Genomic DNA, 25,840 nt, shown 5'->3' with positions numbered 1-25,840 from the left:
TTCTCCCGTTCAAAGGCATACCCTTTTTTTCCTGGACCTCAGTTTCCCCGGGAAGGAGATAAAGATCCTAGTCTAGTCTAATATTCTGTGTTTCTCTGAATGCTAATGATGGAGGTTTCTTACTGATTCCTTGCAGAGGAAATAACTCACTTAATTCATTGGATCAGCTGAACCGATTTGTATCTATTGGTATTGTTAATGAGCTAATACTTTGTATATTCCAAGACTTTGCATTTCTCCTTCATAAAGGATTGGCTTTTTGAGACTTCCAGTCTGGTAATGGGAAAAGGCATCTCCTACAAAGGCAACTTTAGCCATATACCTTGAACAGGATTTTGGTTTGTAGATGAAGTGATTTATTTTGGCAAAAAAAAAAAAAAAAAAAAAAAATTAGTCTAGTACTTTATTAGCTCCAGAACTTTGAGCAAATTACTAAAACTTTTTGAGTCCCAATTTGTTCCTCTGTAGAACAGAAATGACAGTAGGTATCTTAAACAAGTGTTTTGAGCATTAAATGATATCATGTGTATGAAAAGAACCTAGCTGAGTGTCTGGAATATCGTTATTGCCCCATCAAGGTCATTTTCACCAACATCTTGAAATCCGAGTGCCTTTTGGGACACTAACATATCCTACTTCCAAAAGTATTAGCATAGGATTTTTAAGCAGCCTTTGCTTTCCTTTCCTTTTTTCCCTTCCTCCCTCTTTCTTTCTTTCCTTCCTTTATTTTGCGGTATATCCAACATCAGTTTATCAGTTTGGGTAATAATTTCTTCTCTACCCAACTTTCTGGGTGGGCCTGTGATGCAGGCCTCAACTGTCCAAATACTCTACTCCTTGTCGGTCTACAGTGATGGATATAGCCAATGACTTGGCCAATGACTATTGTGCCCAAGTATTCTGAGGAAAAGATACTCTCTTTTGATTGAGTTTTTAAAGCTGATAGGATGTGAGTTTAGAAAGCTGATGCCCCCTCAGGGGCAGACTCCATCTGAAAATGGAATTAACACAAGAGAAAGATGGCCCAGGAAGTGAAGAGAGACAGATTCTTGATGTCTCTGTGCCTTTGGATAAATCCACTTCTTAAATGAGAAGGTCCCTGTTTTTCCTAGTTATATGAGCCAATAAATGCCTTTTGTTATTTGAGCCAATATTAAATTGGATTTTGACTCTTATATCCCAAAGAATCCTGCCTAATTTAAAGTTAAAACTTCTTTTTTCTTTCCCCTTAATAACACGAGAGGTTGGACTGGCATTTGGTCCACTCTCCCAGTTGGAGGCTTTCAAAGTAAAGACATACACCAAGAAGACAGACAACCACAATCATTAATGAACCATACAGCTCAGTGTCAGGGATTTTTAGTAATAGTTCAATGAGTCTGTTTAATTAGTAATTGTTAATAAATTCAGTAAAGACCTTAAAACAAGCTCGTTTGAGAAATGTCAGAAAGGCATTCAGGATATATCGGTTTAGCCCTTCTAATTTTAACAGGCTGTGTTCACGGGCTAATATGGTACAAAAGAAACAGTAAGTTGTGGTTTGAAACAAAAGGAGACCAATGTTTGCAGACACCAGATGCTCAGCACATTCTTCATCATGTGTACTTATTGCGTGAAGGGCAAGGATGTCATGGGCAACAATCAGGCATGAGTGGTCACAGAGGACCAATGTCATGGGCAACAATCAGGCAGGTCACACAGGAAGAGTCCATAAGCAACCAGTCATTTGGAGCATTGTGGATGGGAGGAACCCTGATGAATCATACCCCACAGAATGAGTACTATATTCAAGCTGTGTGTACTCTCTTATTTCCAGGAAAGCATTCTGTCACACTAAATTGATGTGGTTAAACTCTATTCTAACTTTGCTTTATTTGTATTTAATTTGTAAACTTGTTTTTATAAGTGCTTCATCAATTTGGTTTTAATAAGAGTTTCATAAGAAGCTTACCCATAGTTTTATGCTTGTACTTACTTAAGTAACATTTTATCAAAATGATCTAAGTCACTATCGGAGAACATTTTTTTCTTTTAAAAGGATGGTATTCACATTGAGTTCTGTGCTGACCCTGCAGAGCCTGCTTGGGATTCTCTCTCTCTCTCTCTCTCTCTCTCTCTCTCTCTCCCTGCACCTCCTCTGTTTGCACTCTCTCTGTCTCTCTAAAAATAAATAAATAAATAAATAAATAAATACTAAAAAAATTAATAAAAAAAGAATAGTATTGACTACCTATGAAGTCCTTCTTCCCCTCTCCCCCACCAAAAAAAAAAAAAAAAAAGTAATAATAATCAATCAATAAATCAATCAAACCTGAATCTGATCAAGTTTCTGGATCCAACTGTCAATTTACAGGGAATCTATAGCAAAGGGAATCATGTTTAACAATTGTGGGAGCTCAATGGTTTTCTAAAATAAATAAATTACTAAAAAATGAATCGGAGGTGATGTCTATAGATTTAAAAAATGTAAAAAAAAATAGCAACCACTCATATATTTGGACATTGTTTAGGTCTTGATTAAAAATAAAAAAAATGAGGGGTGCCTAAGTGGTTTAGTTGGTTGAGCCTCTGACTCTTAAAATTGGCTAAGGTTATGATCCCAGGATTGTGGGGTCAAGCCCTGCATCGGGGTTCTCTCTCTCTCTTCCTCTGCCTCTCTCTACTGCTCACGCTTTCTCTCTCTCTCAAAAAATTAAAAAAATATATATTAAAAAATGGACTGAAAAAATAGTTTAAGACACTTGTGAGGAAATTGGGGATTTGAGTGCTATCTGGATGTTTAATGATGTCAGGCAATTGTGGGGGCTGTTGTTTGGTATGATAGCACTATTCTATGTGTTAGAGAAGGGAGTATTCTTGTCCTTTGGGGTAGATACTGGGATGTTTATAGCTGACAAGAAGTTCATGTTTTCCTTAGACTACTATTAAAATGTTGAAATACATCTAACTGTACTGTAGTAACAAGTTTTAAAACTTGGTTTTATTAGTTCTAGATTATTCTTGGGAAAGATGGAAATATTGAAATAGAAGATAAATATAATTTCCCATAGTCAAGAATATTAAAGAAAAGTTCATTCTTCTTCCAGAGACTGATGTCTAAGTTATTACAGAAACGGGGACACATATGTCAAAACTAGTCAACTATAAACATATAGTACAAAACCATTAAAATTCTATATAAGTGAAGTTATAAAGGATACACACACACATGCACACACACACGCACACACACACACATACATTTTTCCAGTTTGGGAAACTCTGAGTTATCTCATGCTTGACGTTGGTTAATTCCGTACAGGAAGGGTCTTAAAACTATAAACATCAGGAAAAACTGGCCCCTTATCTGTTTTGGTGTAGCTTATAAGCTAAGAATGGATTTTATATTTTTAAATAGTTGACAAATATCAAAAGGGGACAAACTTCCAGTTTTAAAATAAATGAGTCCTGGGAATGTAATTTACAGTACGGTGACTATAGTTAATAATACTGTATTGTATATTTGAAAGTTGCGAAGAGAGTAGATTTTAAAAGCTTTCATCACAAGAGAAAGAATCGGTAGCTATGTATGGTGAAGATGTTAACCAGATTTATTATAGTGATCACTTCACAATATGTACAAATAGCAAATCATTTTGATGCACACCTGAAACTAATATGGTGTTAGAGGTCAATTGTATCTCAAAGAACCTTAAGAAATACCAAAAGGAAAATATTATTTGGTGATACATATTGTCACCAAATTGTATGATACACTAATGTCAGCACCTATAAATACAGTTTTACTGGGATACAGCTGTGCTTATTTATTTACAGTTTTGTAAATAAAGTTTTATTGGAGTCCATCCATCAGTTTGCATATTGTCTATTGTCACTTTCGACAACAGAGATGGCAGAGGTGAGTCATTGTTACAGACATGAATGTCCTGCCATGCCTAAAATATTTACTCTCTGGCTCTTTACAGAAAAAGTTTGTCAACCCATGCTCTGATGACAAAACTGAGGCTGGGGATGTGAAGTGTCTAGTGTAAACTTGCATGGAATCACAATTCAAATCTAGGTCTTCTAACTCTAGATACCCTTTGGGTATGGTTTCTCCTATGTTTTTGCCCCCTCGAAATAATAATTTCTGCTTACACCGTGCTTATTATCTTCCTGGCATTGTTGTAAGTACTTATATTAAGTCTTTAAATAATCAAAATATTCTATGACATATGTACCATATTTGGGGAAACTGAGGCACGGATTAGTTAAGTAACATTACTGGAGTCCCATATCAGAATGGGACAGAGCCAGGCTAGGGACCCAGGAAGCCTGGCTCTTAAATTCTGTACACTATTCTGTCTCTCCCAGTGGGGGAACCAAAGGGCCCAGGAAGGACCCATTGAATGGTTTTGTGATTCTAATCTACTCATCCCTCTCTTGAGCTTAGTGATATAAAGTTGATCATTCTGCTATCTTAAGCCTGAATTCTCCTCCCACCCACAATACAGTTGACCTTGAACAACACAAGTTTGAACAGTGCAAATCCACTTATGTGCAGATTTTTTTCAATACGGTACTGTAAATGTATTTCTTCTTCCTAATGATTTTGAGATTTTCTTTTCACTAGCTTACTTTATTGAAAGGATAGAGTATATAATACATACAGCATATGAAGTGTGTGTTACTCAACTGTTTATGTTAACAGTAAGGCTTCACTCAAGAGTAGGCTATTAGTAGTTAAGAATTTTTGGAAATCAAGTTACATGTGTATGGTTGACTGTCAGTGAGGGTGTTGGTGCCCTTAACCCCCACATTGTTCAAGAGTCAACTATTTCATGACAGTGAAATAATCAGTCTTCCCTTACAACAATTCTCTAAACACTGCGCATAGGCATTAGTATTTCTTATTTAAATCTACAAAACCCTGGGCCAATCTCAGCCCTACTGAGTCACTGCCATGACAGAGCCTGGGAGTAGATATTTTTAAAAGGCATGAACCCAGTAATGAGGAAAATTTGGGAAATGGTAGCCTAGAACATATTAAATCTTCCTCAAATGAGGGATGCCTGGCTGGCTCGATTGGAAGACCATGGAATTCAACTTTGGGGTCATGAGTTTGAGCCCCACATTGGGTGTAACGATTACTATCAATCAATCAATCAATCAATCAATCAATCTTCCTCAAATGCTTATTGAATTTTATCAAGAAATTCAGACCACAGTAATTGTGACAAGGTCTACACCATGGGCCTCTGTGCCTATTATACACCATAATTCAGAAATAAGTCTAGGTTTCATTATTTGAAAAGCTCCTTGAATGCTGTTAAAAATAACTTCTCATGGGGCACCTGGGTGGCTCAGTCAGTTAATCATGGGACTCTTGATTTTTGTTCAGGTCACGATCTCAGGGTTCAGTTAGTGAAATTAAGCCCCCTGTCAGGCTTATGCTGACAGTGCGGAGCCTGCTTGGCTTTCTCTGCCCCTTCCTCTGCTGTTGGTGTGCACTGTCTCTAAAGAAATACACTTAAAGAAATAAATTTTCACATAACAACAAAATACATTTATTGCTGAGAAGAAGAAAATAAAGATTATACATATTGCTTCTACCCAGAGACATACTGTTAATCTGCTAATATTTTGATGTGTACTCACCATCCTTTTTTGATTGAATTAGTACAATTCTATTGAACTCTTAAAATACCATGTAGTTATTTTGGGTTACAGTTGTGGGAAGGGATTTCACTTGGGTTTCAGATTTGTTCTCTCTTGGAAGTGTTTACATAAAGAGCCAAGAAATACACTGTCGCTCCTATGGGAACAGAAGAGCTAGTGAATATTAATTGCTGTTTAAAACCTTGAATTTGTATGATGAAACTTGGACAGAGCACATTTAGATTATTTGGATTTATTCTTTTTGTTGCTTTCTTGTTGCTGTGAAATTATCCTTTAATAAAATCTTTTTCTTTACAGCTCTTTGCCAACCGCGCGTCCACCAGACCACTGCTGATACCATCTTTGATGTTATGAGGACGGAGCCATCGACACTGAAGCCCACACACTGGGAAGTCCCCAGGATTGCTTTAACTGATGCTGGAGAATTCTCTGCACAAAGGCCTATGCTGCATCCGTCAGGTGCTTCTGAAAATATCATCAAAGATGGTAGTTCCAGGACTAAAAAAAAAGATGATGGTTTCATTGTATTTAATGTGTAACTGTCCCTTTCTGTCTCTGGGTGGTTCCAGAGTTTTGATGGCCGAGGCAGAGGAGGCAGGTGCCACCTCATTTGGGGTCTTCCCCTTCTGAAGGATCAATTTCACTGGAACCCAGATGATTCCTGTTGCTGATTCCCTTGGAAATGTTGATGTCACCACCAGGTTTTCTCTAGGGGCACTTAGCGGTTGATTTGGGATCCAGGGATGGTGTGGTACCCCCTTCCCTATCATCACAGATAGAATGAACAACTTGGATTCCCTTGGGGTGTGGTGATAAATATGGCTGGTGTCAGATGAATCTGGATGCCAGACCATTGAAGAAAGTTTCACTTCTGTCTTCTCCGAGGCAGAAGTTGAGAGTCAGACATTGTTAATGAACTAATTTAGTTCGGATATTTCATACGGAGTGCATCTGGTGTAGTGGAAATAGCATGAACCTCCAATTAGAAAACCCAGATACGATCTGGGTTCTTTATTCCATATGTATCATTTACCCCTTAAGCCTGTTACTTAGATTGTCTGAGTCTCGGTTTGCTCACCTATAGGGATGACAATATTGACCATGATTGTGTTCCAGGATTACAGGGAAGATAAAGATAAGGTAGTGGATAAGATCTCTTGATAAATTAGAATGCATTATGGAAAGTGATATTAACCATAAAATAACAGCAAAACAGTAATAATTCCTGAAAAGGTTTGCAGTTGCGAAATGCAAATAGGTTTACAGGTGAATGCTCTAATCATCTGAATCTGTGCCATTTATTGCTGTGAATATCCTAACAAATTAGCCTTTTATTCATGAGATCAAGGGAAACTGCTAAGTCTTAGTTATTTAACCTTCTTTGAGCAGCTTCAGGTTTACAGGAAAGAAAAATTTCAAAGCAGAATTCCCATATGCCCTCCCAATGCTTCTTCCCTGTTTATTTCCCCGAGTATCAGCATCTTGCCTTAGTGTGGTACATTTGTCACAATCAATGAGCCAATATATATATTATTATTTAAAAAAAAAATTTTTTTTTTGTTGTTTTTCAACGTTTATTTATTTTTCGGACAGAGAGAGAGCATGAACAGGGGAGGGGCAGAGAGAGAGGGAGACACAGAATAGGAAACAGGCTCCAGGCTCTGAGCCATCAGCCCAGAGCCTGACGCGGGGCTCGAACTCACGGTCCGCGAGATCGTGACCTGGCTGAAGTCGGATGCTTAACCGACTGCGCCACCCAGGCGCCCCGCCAATATATATATTATTAACTAAAGTCCATAGTTTAGGTTAGGGTTCACTCTGGGTGTTGTACATTTTGTGGATTCTGACAAATGTATACTGACCTGTATTCACCATGATAGTATCATTCAGAACAGTTTCGCTGCCTTAAACATCCCACCTGTTTGACCCTCTCTGCCTCTCTCCTGAATCTCTGGCATCTACAGACCTTTTTTACTGTCTTCCTAATTTTGCCTTTTCCAGAATGTCTCATTGTTGGAATCAGGCAGTCTGTAGCCTTTTCAAATTGGCTTCTTTCACTTAATATTTTATGCTTAAGAGGCACCTGAGTGGCTCAGTAGTTTGAACATCTGTCTCTTGATTTCAGCTCAGGTCACAATCTCACAGTTCGTGAGTTCCAGCCCAGCTAACAGCACAGAGCCTGCTTGGGATTCTCTGTCTCCCTCTCTCTCTGCCCTTTCCTGCTCATGCTTTCTCTTTCTCTCAAAAATAAATAAATAGGGGCGCCTGGGTGGCTCAGTCGGTTGAGCGTCCGACTTCGGCTCAGGTCATGATCTCACGGTCCGTGAGTTCGAGCCCCGCATCGGGCTCTGTGCTGACGGCTCAGAGCCTGAAGTCTGCTTCGGATTCTGTGTTTCCCCCTCTCTCTGCCCCTCCCCCGTTCATGCTCTGTCTCTGTCTGTCTCAAAAATAAATAAACATTTAAAATAAATAAATAAACATTAAAAAATGTAATGTGCACGTAAGGTTTTTTGTCCATGTCTTTTTGTTTTAAGTGCTCATTCTTTTTATCACTGAATGACATTCTACTGTCTGGATGTACCACAGTTTGTCCTTTCCAAAGGACGTGTTGTTTCCTCCAAGTTCTGGCAATTATGAATAAAGCTGCCGTAGACACGCGGGTGTTAAGTTTTTGTGCGGATGGAAGTTTTCAGCGACTTTAGGTAAATACCAAGGAGTGTGATTACTGGATCATATGGTAAGAGTTCATTTAGTTTTGTAAGAAACTGCCAAAATGTCTTCCAAGGTGGCTGAGCCATTTTGCATCCTTGTCAGTACTGGGTGTTGTCCGTGTTTTGGTTTTGACCATTCTAATATGTGTGCAGTGGTAACTCATAGTTGTTTTAATTTGTAATTCTCTAATAATATATGGTGCTCAACAGCTTCTCATTTGCTTATTTGCCATCTTTGGTGAGGTGTCTGCTCAGATCTTTTGCCCATTTTTTTACACTGGGTTTATTTTCCTATTGTTTAAAGAGGTCTTCTTATATTTTGGATACTCGTTCTTTTTCTGGTACTTAGTTTGCAAAGGCTGCTCTTCCCATCTATGGCTTGTCTTTGCCTCCTCTTAATACTTTTTTTTCTTTAATTGTTTAACCTCAACATCACCACCCAACTCTCTCAAAGTACTACTGACCTTCAGGTTTATAGCCATTAAAAAGGTTGAACAGTTCTAATGCTCCATTCCTTCTCCCCATTGACTGGTTTGGCGGTCAGGTGCACTTGTAGATGGGATCAAGTCATCAAGCCCATCAGTGGCTCCATCTCAAACCTCACGTTCTTAACCGGGATCGTTGCTGCTATCATCTGAGAGTTAGCTTGCGGTCTGTCCAAGTTGGCTGGGTCTTGCTGAGCTGATTGGAGCTGCCGACATTTTTGCTGACTGGAGTCATGCTATCTTTGCCAGTTTGCTGGAATAGACACAGACACCGATTGGGTCACGCTGAAGACATTCCTGTCTTGTGAAGCAAGTCTGTTTGTATTTTAGGTTTGCCAGGACTAATGAATTAAAACATTTGGACTCTCCACAACTTGCTGTTTATCAATGCCTCTGACAGGAGGAGGGTTTTCTTTTGCACTTGCTTTTTCTAGAAGCATGACAACATCCTGGCTGTTGGAGAGGCAAGGAAAGGAGAGAGGGGTTGTGGAGGGAAGCGGAACAGGAGGCCCGTGGGACGCGGGGGTCTGGGGGAGAGCAGGTAGCAGTGAGCTGCCCTGACAGCTGTCACTGCTCCTCAGATTGTCAGTGGTTGCTATGCAGCAGGTGCAGCCTGCCCTCTTACTAGGTCTTCACTCCACAAAGGCAACGACTGGCCAAGGCAGCGGCTGGCCCTGGATTACACAAGTGCAGACACTCCACTAAGTGAGGTAAGGCAACAGGTGTGAAAACCGAACTAAATGCTCGGGGCACCGGCCACTGAACCAAAGCTCTGTTACAGCCGAGAGGAGGAATCAGTGGTCCATCTCCCCAGGCGGTGTGATGAAAAGGCAAGTTGCTTTAGGGGCTCTCCTGGCCGACACCGTGGGGAACTCAAAATCTACCCCACTTGGCTGTTGTCATCCTTCCTGAGGCAGACAGATGTTCTTGGTTGTGTGGAGGGGAGGGGCTCTAAAGAGCTGTGTTTATCAATTTCATTGCCCGGCGCGAGAAACCTGGAGGCAAATTTTCACCTTTTGGGCTCGGTTTCTTGGTGCAGGAAAGCGTGGGGGAAATGTAGCCAAAAGAGGTGTGCTTTTCATCCCTAGATGTTAGGATAAAATGGGTTGGTGATGGTATAGTGCATAACAATAAGGCTTTTTCTTTTAGCTGCAACTTTAAGGGGCTTTTTATTGTTTGTTTTGTCAAATTTGAGACAGTCTGTTCTATTCCCTAGGAACAGGTGGCTAACAAGATGGTTGATTCTAAGCAGAGGAGACTACACAGAAATGTATGTCAGAGCTAAGATAAAACAGATCCTGAGTCAAGTAACAGCAATTTCATATTACCCTTTTCTTACGTTGAGTGTTTCACGTGATTACTCTTTTCTAACTTAAAACGACACGACTCGGAGTGCTTTATGGTTCACGGCTATTTGTAGTTTTAAATGAATGGGCCAAATATCATTCTAACTGGGTGATAAACAGCTGTGGGTTTTTCTCCAAAGCTGTACTAGGTGTTTAATATAAGTTTGTTCTCTTTCCATGTACGGGGTAGGATGATTCCATATGTATGTATGTCTAAATATACGTGTGTGCGTATATAAATATACATATGCATTCGTGTCTGCTCTATAAATAAGCGTAAAAACAAAATTCACTGTCCTAGACACTATTTTTAGATATAGAAAAGTTATGGGAAAGAGTCAGAAACCTTGCTATGAGAAAATGTCCTGGTAAACATTTCCCAGAAGCTCGCTCAGGATGGCAGAAGAGATGATTTATATTTTGCCATTTTTAGAGACGTTTTCCTTAAAATATCACTCAGTTTTTTCCTTAAAATATCACTCAGTACTCATGTACTGCTTACATGACAAGGAAAGCAGAGAGTTTAGGGAAGCATGGTTAAAAATAGAAAAGTTGCACATATGTATTCAAATAATGAAGATATATGTATAACAATATCTTTTCCTTAGTCCCATTGAACAAAAATTATCAAATATCTTGGTTAAAATGTATTTGTGCTAAGTTCTACTATTATAACAAGGAAATATTCATGTATTTTTGCCCATCCTAACTCATCTGTAGGATGTTTTCCCATTCATTCTATCTTTATTAATTAAATGATAATTTAACACGTACATCAGTAGAATGTTTTTAAGTTCTGTCTTTCGCTTGTATCATACGTTGTTAAGATGTACCATCTGAGAAGTGTTTCATATATTTACATGTAGTTCATTAGATATTCAAAGCCCATAATGTTCATAATATAACTGTAAGATATTTAAAAATAGTCTTGGTGTTCTTGAAATGGTTCCGTGATACTCATTCTTTACCACTCAATAATTCAGGTCCAATTTAGGCATTTGAGTGTGAAAAGCTAATCTCATATGAGGCTGTCTGATGCCCTCTTAGGACTTCTTCATCCCCCTCAATCAAAATAAAACATCATATCAGACCTTGAAGGACTAGGGTTGGACCGGTCAGTGTGAAGGGATACTAAAAAAGCGAGGTGGGTGGAGATTTTGCTCTATCTTGTATATTTTATTCTAGGTGTGTATTTCCAAAACAATTCTTCTATAAGCCAGAAAAAGAATTTTACATGGGACAGGTGAATACTTTCCATGCAGGGGAGGAAAGCTAGGGACTAGGAGTATCTTCAACATAAGACAGTAATGCTTACTAACTTTCCAAGGTCCTCTGAATATTTGAAGGACGACTTGGGTAAATGACAATGGCTCTCTTTTGTCCTTACAGCTGGAAGACCCAGGGGAAGGCCAAGGCTCAGGTGCCCACATGATCAGCACAGCCAGGGTACCTGCAGATAAGCCAGTACGCATCGCCTTCAGCCTCGATAATGCCTCAGGTACGCTCTGTCCCAGGGAAAGGATCACCTCTTAACCATCATCTTTTCCTGTTCCACAAAGGGTGTTTAAACATGCATGCCTGGCATGACCTAATGATGGGGCGTGTGATTTTTCATCATGTCTTGTTCGAGTGTGGCCTCCAGAAATGCCTCTGGTGATGCTTCCCCCATTTCCAATCCTCTGGTTGTTTTAGCACATTCCTTCTTCCTTTTTTACTTTCCCCACTTTCTTTTATTATCAAATACATGGAGCTATAACCACTTCTAACGATTCCAACGTATGTCATTGTTGAAACTGTGTGAGGAAACATTTATAGAAGGGCTGGCAGTTGGTTAGGTAATATAAAAATATCACTGTCCTGGTTCCAGCAGCATTTCCTGGAGCCCAAGTTCCAAATGCTGGTTTCCCACTGGTGCTCCCCCACTTCCGGCTGACTCAACAGATTTCAGCCAGAGGGATGAATGGGACAGGTGAGACAGACCCTCTCGAAACAGTAAGGTCTGAGGTGAGGCTGCCATACTTAGAGCCCTTTGTCATGGCTCCCCTCAGTGGCCTCTTAACACACATACTGAATTACACCACCTATGATGGAGACCTCAGGTGGTGTGAGGTCACAGACGTGAGGAAGGGAATGCTTGGATCTCTTTCACTGGCGTAAGCCTTCTCTCCCAGTCTGTCATCTGTTAAAATCACGTAATCATGTGCTCAAACAACATTAGCATTTATACCTTGAGTCTTTTGAGGGCTGATTCTGTTAATCAATCAATCAATCAATCAATCATCTATTCTTCTTCCTACAGTGCCACTGTAGGAGTAATATTTTAAAACGTAATAATTGGAAAGGACCAAGTTTATCCCTAAAAGAATGCAAAGTAAGGATCTGGGCTCTCTGAAGTCTGACATTACACAGCCAGTTACTATATCAAGTAATTATGGTGGTAGGACATGTGGCTCCGTTTTCCTGGACTGTGCAGCCCCCCGTGGAAGATATGTTCCAGAGTAAGGAGAAGTGAAGCCTTGACTCTTCATCATCTGTTCTTTCGACCCTCTTCCCATGGTCTGCTGTTGTCCTATATCTCCACTCAGGGGTTGCCTTCAAGCGCAGGGGTAAAGGGAAATTCTCCCAATAGGCAAACCACTCTATCCCAACAAAGAAATGATAGTTAACGTTAATTGCATTCCTCTTTTGTATTAGGCATTCACATGTATTATTTCGAATCTTTAAAATAACCATGCAACAGGGGCGCTTGGGTGGCTCAGTCAGTTGAGCGTCCGACTTCGGCTCAGGTCATGATCTCACAGTTTGTGAGTTTGAGCCCTGCATCGGGCTCTGTGCTGACAGCTTAGAGCCTGGGGCCTGCTTTGAATTCTGTGTCTCCCTCTCTCTGCTCCTCCCCTGCTGATGCTCTGTCTCTCTCTCTCTCCTTCAAAAATAAATAAAAACATTAAAAAATATATAAAATAACCATACAACATAGGGGTGGCTGGCTGGTTGAATCAGTAGAGCACAAGACTCTTGATCTGGGGGTTATGAGTTCGAGCCCCACTTTTGGTATAGAGATTTATTTATTTATTTATTCCTCAAATAAATAAATAAATCTTAAAAAAAAAATAACCACGCAATGTAGGCATTAGTATTGCCAATTTACAGAAAGAGAATTTGAGGTCCAGAGACCACACTGTTAGTAGGTAACAGAGTTCTGATTTAAACTCAGGTCTCTAGATTTATGAATCTGAACTCTATTTTATATCACTTCTCTGAAAAGAAAAAGAAAAGTCCCTCCTGCTTTTATGCATTTCATAAGTGCAAGATTTTGAGGAATAGTTCATGCTTGAGTGGCTAGCTGTCAAGACAGGTACGTGTAAGCCCCCAAATCCAGGGAAAAAGAAGTATAATTTTCTTCCCTGTGACTGTGTCCCAGAACAAGTCTTATTATAGTCAACAGCCTTACAAAGAAAGTTTTAGTGTATAAACTTGTTTATTCCAAGCAATATTATTGTACCATAATTTTGGACGAGACAAATAAATGTACCATTTCCTGGTCTTTATTTTAACAGAATTTAATTTATGTACAGAAAAGAGCCATGCAGAGGTGGATCTTGATATTTGGGCCACGTGAATAGACTCTTCCTTGAAGTACAAGACATACAGCTTGTAATTAATTTGCCACCATCCTTTATTGGCCCCTGACTGGGAGCTCTTTCATGTTTTGTATCAGTCAATTTAGATTGATCTGTTCCGGTCTTTCAAATGTCCCAGGAATGCCCACTTTTGAAATTCATGGTTTTTTTTTTTTTGAGATGGTAGCTTCAAAAAGGGGTTGTCATTTATTTCCAGTAGTGCCACAAAAAGATGCTTAGGAAGATTTATAAAGAAATTGCTAAAATTAAAATTTTTTTTCCCTTATGATCTATGTGTCCTCGTATCTCTAAAAAGGCATCCAACTAGAGAATCCAGGGCAGGAATGGGTTTCTGTGTTTCTCAGCTTTTCTCAAAATAATCATCTGAGAGCCCTCATCAAAAATACATGTTCCCAGGCCCTAGTCCTGTATATTCGCATTTATGCAGTAGGTACAGATGGAGGCCCAGGAATCTGTATTTTTGCATGCACATGAACTTGTGAGTGTACAGAAAGATGCTTTGCAGATATTTGGAGACACTCCCTCTGAATTCTTGAAGAAGGAGCATGTGGAGTGTCACAGTGAGTAACACTTGCCGTCACACACACTGTGCATGCCTTTTGAATTCCAGTGCATTCTAGACCACACATTTAGGGGGAAATAAAGGAAAACATCCTAGGCTTCCATTGTAAATGGGGGAGCTAAGGTGGAATTTTGGGAAGCATCTCCATATTCATGGATTTATTGCTGAGGGGTATGCAGAGTCCATGAGAAAAGAGACATCTTTGCCTGTTAATATTAATTTATTCATTCTTGGGTGCCTAATACAGTTATATTAAGTTATATTAAACTTCTTACATGTTTTTGTATATTTTGCACATTTTTCTGAGATGTCTTGGTGTAGAGGTTAAGGGCATAGGCTTTGGAGTCAGGAAGATGTGGTTTCTAGACCCATCTCCATCACTATTTCTTTGATCTTGGTGAAGTCACTCAATTTTGCTGAACTTCAGTTTCCCACAAGGGGTATATAGTGATAATTCACATATTTATTGTAAGAATGAAATAACACTATACAGGTAAAACTTTTAGCATAGTGCTTGATACAAATTATGTACTCAACTGGTCCTTGTATCTATGATAATTGATTCTGGAGTATTAAGGAAAATATAAACCACTTAAGCAATTTTATGTCCCACCGATACCTCCCACATCTACTTAATATCAAGGTAGGGTTTATGGCATAAATGACCTGAGATTATGTAGGGACTAGTTATCCAATTGGTGGATTGTGGGTATCCCTGCCTCTCCTTTTATCAGTGAGCTGAACTTAGTTTCTGTGCTTCCAGCAACCTTCCAAAGGTGGGTGAGATGTGCAAAAGAGGAGTGTTGCATGATCCTTCCTATGGGTTTCATAAGGCAAAGAGATTTGGGGAAAAATCCATGTCACCAAGAGCAGATGAGAACAGCTTCTTGGGAGATGTGATAGTCTGCCAGGTCTTGAAGATGGGTAGGGTATTGAAAAGCAGTGTAGCATTTCTGGGTACCAGGTACAAAAAAATGGGGGCGACACAACTTTTAACAATTCTTCTTTTTCCTGCCAAACAGAAAAGCTGAGCAAAACCTAAGAGTCAGGAAGAGCATGATATATTCAAGAAATAGTAAAATTCTTGTCAACTGGAGCAGAAGTCTGAATGGAAGGAGAGTAGCATACCATTTAAATGAACCCTGCTTTGAGCCTTACATTGAATATCTGTTTACATAGCCATAGATTAAAGTTAACAATATAATCCTGAAAGTTGAACAACACAGTTTGCATTTGATCAGAAACAATCAAGTGTCAAAAGTTCTTGAGCAAGGGAGTGACAGGATAAAAATGGTAAATGTTCCATTGGTGGCATAGTCTGGAATATGTAGAGATGAAAAAATGGATGAAGCTTTTTATAATGGTACAGAGACTGGGTACCTGGATCAGATACCAGAATGAGATGACTGAATTCAGAGAACACTATGAAGGAAGAGTTGAAAGGACTTGGTGAGAGAGGGAGACAAACCATAAAAGACTCTTAGATACAGAGAACAACCTGAGGGCTGCTGGAGGGGTGTTGGGTGGGGAATGGGCTAAATGGGTGATGGGCATTAAAGAAGGCACTTGTTGGGATGAGCACTGGGTGTTATATGGAAGTGATGAATCACTAAATTCTACTCCTGAAATCATTATTACACTGTATGTTAATTAACCTGGATTTAAATAAAATCAGAAAGTTAAAAAAAAAAAAAAAAAAAGAAAATGGTGGAGCCGGGACTCAAACCAAGGTCTCTTTGACACTGATATCCTTTAAACAATACTCCATTGCCTTTGATGGGCTAGAAGCAATTTATTAATCCATCTCCTTTTGGATAAGTTGCATCCAGTACTTGATTGGAAAGGAAGAAAGGGTTATAAATGTAAATTTTTCTATCTCTAACAAAGTGTGCATGATCTTGCTTAAACCAGTCTTATGCTATGTAGCAAGAAATTGCTAAAGGATGGGATACTGGTAAAGCTTAATTCCAAGAAATTCTACAATTGCTTAAAAAAAAAAAAAAAGGACTTGGTGACAGACTGGCCCTGGTAGATGGGGAGTTTATCATTGTTTATTGATAGCAGAATGAGGCACAACAATCCAAATAGACCCTGGACCTCCAGGAACTTAAATAAAGGAAGCAAGTTTTTAGGGGAACAAAAGCCCTTTAAAATACAATCACCTCTTCTAGCTTATCATCAGAACCCTTTGTTGATTAACACTTAGCTAACCATAATCTTGGAGGCATCAGTGAGTGTCTTTAATAAACTAATGATCTGATTGACATTACTTCCAAACTGGGAATTCCAAAGAGTTAACTTTCTAAATTGGGACATTCATGGAGTTAGTTTTCCCAATAGAAAATATGCAGAAGAGAAACATGAATCCCATCTCTTGGGTTATTAGAGAGTCACTGGCCCTTCTCCAATTGGAGAGAATTTAGAGTTGGACTGACATGAGGATTTCATGCTCATTACTTGAGAGTTTTCTTTATTTCAGTCAAGCTATGAAATCTGGTACACTCAAGCATGGATTTAGACCTTGACTTTGAGGTTCTTTTTTGTTGTTGTTGTTGTTATTTTTTATTTAGAAAGCGTCAAGGAGACTAGTATCAGCCCAAGATGGTAGCTTTCAACATTTTGTTTTTAAAAAATTCTTTCAAGTGAGGCACCTGGGTGGCTCAGTTGGTTAAAGCATCCGACTTTGGCTGAGGTCATGGGTTCCAGCGGTTTGTGAGTTTGAGCTGCACGTCAGGCTCTGTGCTGACAACAACAGAGCCTGGAACCTGCTTCAGATTCTGTGTCTCCCTCTCTCTCCTTCCCCCACTCATAGTCTGTCTCTTTGTCTCTCTCCCTCTCTCAAAAAAAAAAAAAAAAAATTAAAAAAAAACCAAATAATTCTTTCAAGGTATCAGAATTTTTCCTATCTGGATATAAATTAATCAGATGACATTTAGTTGAAAAAGCGCAAGGCCCATCCTGTTGGTGTCTCTTTTAAGTGACACTATTCTCGCATATCAGGGTGTTTGTATGGAGCTGCTGAAATAGCTCCCATGCATCTAATTTAACCGTGTGACTGTCTAGTGTGCACGTGCACAATTGGTTCTCAGCGAAATTGTGAGGCAGGGAAGTGTCTGTTGTCATTGTTGCTTTCCTTCAACTTTTTCTATCTGTGGTACCTTTGGGTAGTATTTCCCTCTCCCTCCTCGGGGACCTAATGTTTCCCGTATTCTCTTTGCTCCCTGCTCTCAGTCTTTGTTCAGTGGAAAGACTCGGGCAAACCTCATTCACACTAAGCATTAAATGAATATTGAGGTTAACTTTTTAAAAACAATCTCTCTCACGGTGTTGCTGTTGTTCTTGTTGTTGTTGTTGTCGTTGTTTTGGCATCTCCACAGGGGAGTCGGTAGGAAGTCAAGGATTTGCCTCCAGTTATGCCCAGCATGGACAGCACAGTGGGAGGGGGAGGTAATTGATTCCAAAGTCCAGTCAAGATGTTGCCTGAAACAGTGGTTCTCAAATGCCGCTTTGCAGACCTGGTCTGGCTTTGATGAAGTTTTCACTTGTCTGATGTGAAACAAAAGAAATAAGGGCATGGAATCCCCCTGGAGTTTTGCCAGCCAATGAGGTGAGGATGGCCTTTGGGGAAATAGTGGCTGGGAGAGACTTTTTGAGCTCTTTCAAGTCACCGTTCCCGACTCTGACCCGACCTCCAAAGCTGCCTCCACACGCCGCGACAACGAGCAGTTGAAAATCCCTCATAGGTTGGTGGCAGTGGGGGTCTCCTGTATTTACATCTTTTTTTTTTTCTCTTTTTTTTTTTAATTTTTTTTTTTTTCAACGTTTATTTATTTTTGGGACAGAGAGAGACAGAGCATGAACGGGGGAGGGGCAGAGAGAGAGGGAGACACAGAATCGGAAACAGGCTCCAGGCTCCGAGCCATCAGCCCAGAGCCCGACGCGGGGCTCGAACTCACGGACCGCGAGATCGTGACCTGGCTGAAGTCGGACGCTTAACCGACTGCGCCACCCAGGCGCCCCTCCTGTATTTACATCTTTTACAAAGCACAGAGCTGAGAACCATGGTAGAAACTTAATCATCAAATACTATAAAGTCAACAATACAGTATCTGTAATCATTTTGAGTTTGTTATTCTGATATCCGATGAAGGTTCTTTGAGATACAGTTGGATTTACTGGTTGGTATCTGTCCCTTGAGGCCACAAAGGCCAGAAGGGAAGTCAGTGTTTATTGGGTACGTAGATGCTTCTACTTGTATCATCTCATCAATTTAGACTGGCAACAACTCTGTGGGGAGATGCTATTCGACCCATTTTACAGATGTGGACCATTGATTGGCAAAGGGAGGCTAAGTAACTTGCCTCAAATCAAGCAGTTAATAAACAGTAGGAAGGGATTCAAAGACAGGCCCTTGGGGCTGTTTTTCCTTTATTACCCATTTGGAGGCAGGGTCCATGTAATGAGAGACAAGCATGATTGTTTCTGAAAGCAAAGAACTTCCTCAGTAGTCATAGGAAATGATGGAGAAAGGTTAGTTCTGATTTGCTTTTATAGAGTGGGAAAGAAGAAAAGTTAAGTTTTATTTGGTGGTGTGCTGAATATACTTCCAACATATTCTTTTTGAAGCAAATGTTTCTTATAAGCTAAATAAGTAAAAATATTCTTATAAAAGAATAAATTGATAAGAGCTACAATAATAGTGGCTAGATGAATGTTTCTAAGAAACATAAAACCTGTCTTTAAGCTGAATCAGATCTCTCTGTGTGGGGAAATATCATTCAGGCTATTTGATGTGTGATCTTGTTTGTCTCATTATTACAGGTACTGGTTGAGACAATATGACGATTACTATTAATTATAAAGCATTGGCAATCTGCTAGATATCATACCAAATCACTGCCTGCATCCATATCCATATCTGTACTTTTAATTTTATGGGTCCTGAAAAATCTAATGTGTATTAAATTTTCACATATCTAATGTTTTTTTTTAATGTGTATTCATTTTTGAGACAGAGAGAGACAGAGCATGAATAGGGGAAGTTTCAAAGAGAGAGGGAGACACAGAATCTGAAACAGGCTCCAGGCTCTGAGCTGTCAGCACAGAGCCCAACGCGGGGCTCGAACTCACGGACCACGAGATCATGACCTGAGCCAAAGTCCGATGCCCAACTGACTGAGCCACCCACGCCCCTCACATCTCTAATGTTTAACAAGCAGGAAGCAAAGTTTCAAAAAGCTTTTGAGATGTCTCAAAATAATGTGGTTCTCTAACAAGAACCAAGGTATACAGGCTTTTTTAAAAAAAGTTTTTTGATACATTAGTAATGCGAGTTGGCAGCCTTATATCACTTATAGTGATAAATATTCTAAAAATAAAATACGAATCTCGATTTAGATTTAACATGAAAGTACTTAAAGAACTTTCATGCCTAATTTTTTTTTTTACTGATACTTCATATAGAAAGTGTTTGCTTTGATGGGGAAGTAAAAGAGAAACATTTCTTAAATTCTGAGTTAAATGAAGAAGGAAAACCCATGAGACATGAGGTTGTGGCTGCACTAGGGCAATCTCTCTTAACTGGCATGGGGATAACTAAGTAATCAGAAGCAACGATTCTCACTCTGCCTACTGTCTATATTATTCAGATGAGGAACAATACCTTCAATGCCCACCATCATACACATATGCACATATTCACATACAGGTGCCTTGTCCCCCATTACCCCTTTGGTTGGGTTTATGGTGAAAGGAACGGAGAAAGTGAACCCAGTTTTATTAAGCATTTATTATCATTACTGATTATTTCCTAGGTGTCAGGCTTCAGGCTAAATGAATTGACATGTGCATTCCTTTACTAATAACAAGTTTTTGAGGCAGGGAATATCATGCCCATTTTACAGAGAAGAAACTACGTCTCAAAGAGATTATGTGGGTTGTTCATGTCAAAAGGTGGCTGACTTGAGCCCTACAGAGGCTTGTATTGACCCTCTTTGCCTTTAGTGGTTAGGAGCCTTCCCAGGCAAATGGTTCCAGGAAAATTTTTGCATGAGCCTTGGCACATGTACCCATTGCCCAAACTCATTTGCCTCTTAAGTGTGCGTTTGTTCCTGAAGGATAATCTCCAGGACACTCACGGGCAGGATAGCTACACAATTTGCAGAGACATAGTGCAAAAAGTGCAGGGCTACTTGTTCAAAAATGATTAAGAATTTCAAGTATTATGGATAGAACATTAAACCAGGAGCAGGGTCCACCAGAGGGAAGGGCTCTGTGTGTCTGCACAGACACATGCCCATGGAGCCAGCTCTGACTGCAGAGAATGCAGTCAGATGGAATGGATTCTGGACAAGGCTGACTCTTGGGTTTCTGGTTGGGGAGCAGAGTGGGGCTTGGAAGTGTCCTCTGAGGGTGGCTTATCTCTGTCCCGAGGGCTCCTCTGTGTGGAAATCTAGATTCTTCCTACCAAGGATCTGCCTCCAATTATGCCCAGGATGGAGAGCACAGTGGGGGGGAGGGGGGGGGGGAGGTAACTGATTCCAAAGTCCAGTCAAGATTTTGCCTGGAACAGTGGTTCTCAAATGCTGCTTTGTAAACCTGGTCTGGTTTGACGAAGTTTTCACTTCTCTGATGTAAAACAAAAGAAATAAGGACATGGCATGAAGTGTTTTGGTGTGTTTGCTTTTGTCTCTAAAGCTAAATTTATCCAATATAATGGACACTCTTCTACGATCATTTTTGTCTTCAGATTTGGGGACTAACATGTTCTCTCTGTCATAAAGAGAAGCTAATGATAGGTAGTTATTTTGACTCATCTTCACTCGCTGAATAAAAAGGTGAACACTCTAAGGCACGATTCCAAATGTTTTGAGGAACATTTCACTGTTGCATGAAGTACAAAAGTCTGGGAGCCCATGGACCAGAAAGTGAAGAAAAGCACAGTAGTATAGAGAAGAGCCCCAGGCTGTGAATCACCCCTTAATCTTAGGAGACTCCTTTCTTTTGTTGGGGCTCTTATCCTTTGCTCTACACCGAGTCCTGGAGCACATGATTGCTTAGCCCCATTCTCCAAAAACTCTGACCCCATGGCCTCTCATTGCTAAATAACAGTGAGGATTTGGACTTACAGTCCCACTTGGTCCCATGTATCTTATTCATGGAGAAACACAGAGCGGACAACTTAAGGAAATCTGAAACAGAATAACCTCAAAGGCAACTCAACAGCTGTTCGATAGATGCTGAGGCGAGCCCATAATAAAATGTACTATGGCATGTCATAATGGTTGGAATACCAGTAAGAAAGTTCTATCTTAAGTTCCATTGACTTAGTCTCATTGTGTTTGCAAAACAGGCAGTGAACATGTGCTTATCAAAAAAAAATCCCTTTAGATTCCTTCCCTTATATTTTATTCTTTCAAAATTCCTTAGGATACATTTTACTTCGTCCATTAAGCCCACTGTGGCACTTTGAAAATGAGTTATTTTTTTAAATAATAACACGTTAAAGATTATGATAAAATGATTTGCCAATTTAGCATATAGCCTTAGTTGCTGCCCCGCCCATAACAAGCATTCAATCACTATTTGGTAAACAAATATATTTTAATAAAAGTATACTTGCATTTTGATTTTGTCACATTATAAGCATGGCTAGTAAACTGCTTTCCTTTTAAAAAAAAACAACAACAAAAACACAAGCCAAACTTGCCAGAGAGAGGGTCTCTTGCATACCTACTGCACCGTCTACTTTGTTCTTCTGGAATCGTCAAAACAAACTTAACTGCTCTCAGGAACTCCGATCCAATATCACTGTCAAAATGTTTTACAACGATTTGGCCAAATGTTTGTGGAACAGCTGTGCTACTAGTCTGCCTGAGTCATTTTCCTTCTTTCCTTTTGGCCCAATCCTGTGATTCATCATTCTGCTTTTAGAATATTTGCCTATTTTTAAAACCAGTCAAAGAAGGCAGCCACTGTTTGAAAGTAAACACACCACGCATCAACTCAGGGCAGCTATGCAAGCAGCTTCACAAGCCCTGAAATTTCTGGCTGCAAGGGTGCTAGCTAAACCAGATGGCATCAGGCAGTGGAATACAGGACCGACTTTCAGACTTGGTTGTCTCCTTACATCTGTCTTTGGTTTTCTTATTTCCGTTGCCATTTCCTGCTTGAATTAATCCAACTTGAACCCGTTGTTTAACAAAAGTCTTATTTTTATTCTGTTCGTCGTTACAACGTCCATTACATGTTTCTATGTCAATTAATTAGACTTTGTTTTCAAACTCAAGAAATCCAGTCTGAAATGTTATCTGCAAAATTATCAGCATGGTTACATAGAAGCGCCATGGTTTAACTATAGATAATGACATAGATTTCTATAATTCACTTTATTAATTCTGGGTCAGACCAGTATTTGCTATTTACTTGACCATAGTAAAGCAATTGAATAGCTTTCTTCTTTTTTATGATTGAGCAGGAAGGAGTGTGACTTCACATGGAGGAAGGTGGATTAAATCCCAAGAAGCCTTGAGCTCCATTCCTGGCTATCTTTTGGAATTCTAGAAGGCACTGTCTATTCTGGTACTTTATAGAAGTGGTTTATCCTTCTAATGAGTGCCTGTTCATCTATGATTATTAGATGCCAAAGTATAATATGTTCCCATTGACCTGTGCCAAATTGCCCTGGCCTTGAACTCAATGCACTGACATAATCAAGATGTCTGGGTCTGGGTTATTGATATTTCATTGAAGTAAATTTAAGTGAACCTTAGACCAAAATCAGTTTTAGAAACTATAGGTTTTATAATGAAGGCTACCTGTAAAGGATCCATAGCAACAAGTGAATATTTCTGTCTTTTGTCCAATGCTTTTCAGATGAAGGGGTGTATTTAAAAAGCCACAGTATTTGTCAGAAGTCATTCTGAGTAGGAAGAGAGTACTCAAAAGGGCCTGAGGATTGGGTGTCCTCTTGAGTCAATCCTCTAGGCTGCAGCAAGGGTCTTGGGAGCATTTCTCCATTTCTGCTTCCTCTGGGAAGCTGAATAGCGTTAAATGGGAGTATTATTATACTACGCTTGACTAAAATATACCAGAGGCTGTTAACTGCTGTGACCCTTGAGGTGTTTGGCAGAGGCAAATACTGTCCTTGTTTGAATTATCTTTCTGGTAATTCTGTTTGATGCCTTCAAAGAACTGTAATGCCTGGAAGCCAGGAGCTTCATTTTGCTCTGGACTACGCTATCAGAGAGTAGGGAGAGAAGACTTGTTTCTGCATTGGGTATGGCCCATATCACTTGCTCTTGTTCAAACAGAACATCACATTTTGGGACACCTGGGTGGCTCAGTCGGTTAAGCGTCTGACTCTTGATATCACCTCAGGTCATGATCTCACAGTTCATGAGTTCAAGCCCCACGTCGGGCTCTGTGCTGATAGCTCGGAGCCTTCTTGGGATTCTCTCTCTCCCTCTCTCTCTCTGCCCTTCCCCCCCTCCCCCCAAAGAAACATTGAAAAAAGAAAACCAAAATAACAAATAGAACGTCACATTTTTATAAACAAATTTGGTTATGGTAGTGAGATTATAAAAGCCATGATATTTCCTTTCTTTGTTGTAATTTAAAACAGATTTGGCTTTTAAACTATTCTTTTTAATGTTTATTTTTGAGAGAGAGAGAGGCAGAGCACAAGAGGGGGAGGGGCAGAGAGAGAGAGAGAGAGAGAGAGAGAGAGAATCCGAAGCAGGCTCCAGGCTCTGAGCTGTCAGCACAGAGCCCGATGCGGGGCTCCAACTCACAAACTGTGAAATCATGATCTGAGCTGAAGTCGGACACTTAACTGACTGAGCCACCCAGGTGCCCTGGTTTTTAAATTATTCTTAGTCTATGTTTCATTTTATTCTCATAGTCAGCTGCCCTGGGATAGGTGTTGTCAACATGGAGGGGATGGGAAATGAATGGCCCCACAGAGCCAGAGTCTGCCTGGAGACATGAGGTCCTGCCGACAAGGGACTGTCCTCAGGTGGCACGGCAGGATCAGCAGTGTGTCCTTGAGGAGATTTGGGGCTGATTTGATTATTTTAGGCCAAACTCCTCTCAGGTTTCCTCTGATGCTTCTGAGACCATCTTTTGATCCGGCAACATTTGCCTATTGTCAAACAGTCAGTTTAAGGCAGCTGAGGACAGAGCGGCCATGGCTCTCTTCGCTCACGCTCTCCCACATCCAGGCAGTGATCTGGGCCTCAGATGGGGACCACCACCTGGTGTGTTGAGAAGAAACGCTCTGACGGGGTTGCCGCCTGTTATCAACTGTAACCCAGAACGAGGCTCTGCTTAACTGCCTGGTGGTGGTGGCTTGTGGTAAAGACATCAAAGCTTGCCATCTCACAGAAGAACTTCTATTTTTCACTAACACGTTCTTCTGTCCCATTGAGGTTGTCTTGGTCGCCTCATTAGCACCTTGTTAAAGCACTTTCCAGCATACCATGTAATCTGGCTTTGGCCAACATGAGAATACTGAAGGACAAACAATACTTCTTAATTGTAGAGCTACCAGACTGAACATTTGAGGATTCTGGTATTTGTTTGCAAAATGTTGGTCAGGCCAACTATGCTCTCCGTGCTTCTGTTTGTACCAAAGGTGATCAAAATTGTCTTCTGTCCTCTATCTGTCCCCACCGGAAGTGATGAAAATATACATCACACGAGTCTAAAGACGGTAAGAGCAGAACGTCGCCTGTGAGAGAAAGAGCTCTATAGTGAAGAATCATTTTATTTTCATGTTTTAGATGATACACCTCCTGAAGACTCCATTCCTCTGGTCTTTCCAGAATTAGACCAGCAGCTACAGGTAAGGATATTTCCAGAGTCTTTCTTTTTTCCTCCTTACTTTCACAAATTATAGTGAATGGACAAATGGCGTAATTGAGAAAAGACTGACTTAGAGACAGAGCGGGGAGCTTTCAAGTCATGAAGCCTTGTATTTCTAGAGCTCCAAAGTCTAAGTGAAATATCAGTGAAAGCAAGCTTCTAAAGAGCTTACGGGGTTCTGGAGCCTGGGAACAGGGCTTGTACCTACTCTCCTTTGCTGAGGATGCCCCTGTGCCATTGCAGTGATGACCCATTTCGAATTGGTGATTTAGTGGTAAACTGTGCAGATGTTACTTGTTATGGGGCAGGGGAGTGGGGAAGACTTCAGAATAATCTTCCTTTGTCTCCTCCACCCCAACCCTTCTCCACTCTTCTGACAACCTTTTTAAAAAATTTTTTCTTTACCATTTATTCATTCTTGTGACACAGAGAGAGACAGAGTGCAAGCAGGCGAGGGACAGAGAGAGAGGGAGACACAGAACCTGAAGCAGGCTCCAGGTTCTGAGCTGTCAGCACAGAGTCTGATGCAGGGCTCGAACTCAGGAACTGTGAGATCATGACCTGAGCCGAAGTC

The 25,840-nt window shown here is 40.2% G+C and overlaps 1 protein-coding gene across 3 annotated transcripts in view; it reads left to right on the top strand.

Annotated features, from left to right (window-relative positions):
* Positions 1 to 9,292: 9,292 nt before the first annotated feature.
* MAP3K7CL (MAP3K7 C-terminal like) overlaps positions 9,293 to 25,840 on the top strand; it is a 38,319-nt gene continuing 21,771 nt past the window's right edge. The window contains exons 1-4 of one of the 3 annotated variants that reach the window (XM_045501546.1): positions 9,293 to 9,564; positions 10,071 to 10,124; positions 11,590 to 11,698; positions 25,185 to 25,246. In XM_045501546.1, coding sequence (XP_045357502.1) covers positions 10,089 to 10,124; positions 11,590 to 11,698; positions 25,185 to 25,246 — 207 coding nt within the window. In that variant the 5' untranslated portion in view covers positions 9,293 to 9,564; positions 10,071 to 10,088. Of the gene's footprint in view, positions 9,565 to 10,070; positions 10,125 to 11,589; positions 11,699 to 24,809; positions 25,037 to 25,184; positions 25,247 to 25,840 lie in introns of those variants that run through there. The other 2 variants (XM_045501547.1, XM_045501548.1) reach the window with 2 other exon arrangements.

The sequence above is a fragment of the Leopardus geoffroyi genome, chromosome C2 (genome assembly GCF_018350155.1).
Source record: "Leopardus geoffroyi isolate Oge1 chromosome C2, O.geoffroyi_Oge1_pat1.0, whole genome shotgun sequence".
In the NCBI taxonomy this organism is placed as follows: domain Eukaryota; kingdom Metazoa; phylum Chordata; class Mammalia; order Carnivora; family Felidae; genus Leopardus; species Leopardus geoffroyi.
This window is presented reverse-complemented; position numbering and strand designations above follow the sequence as displayed.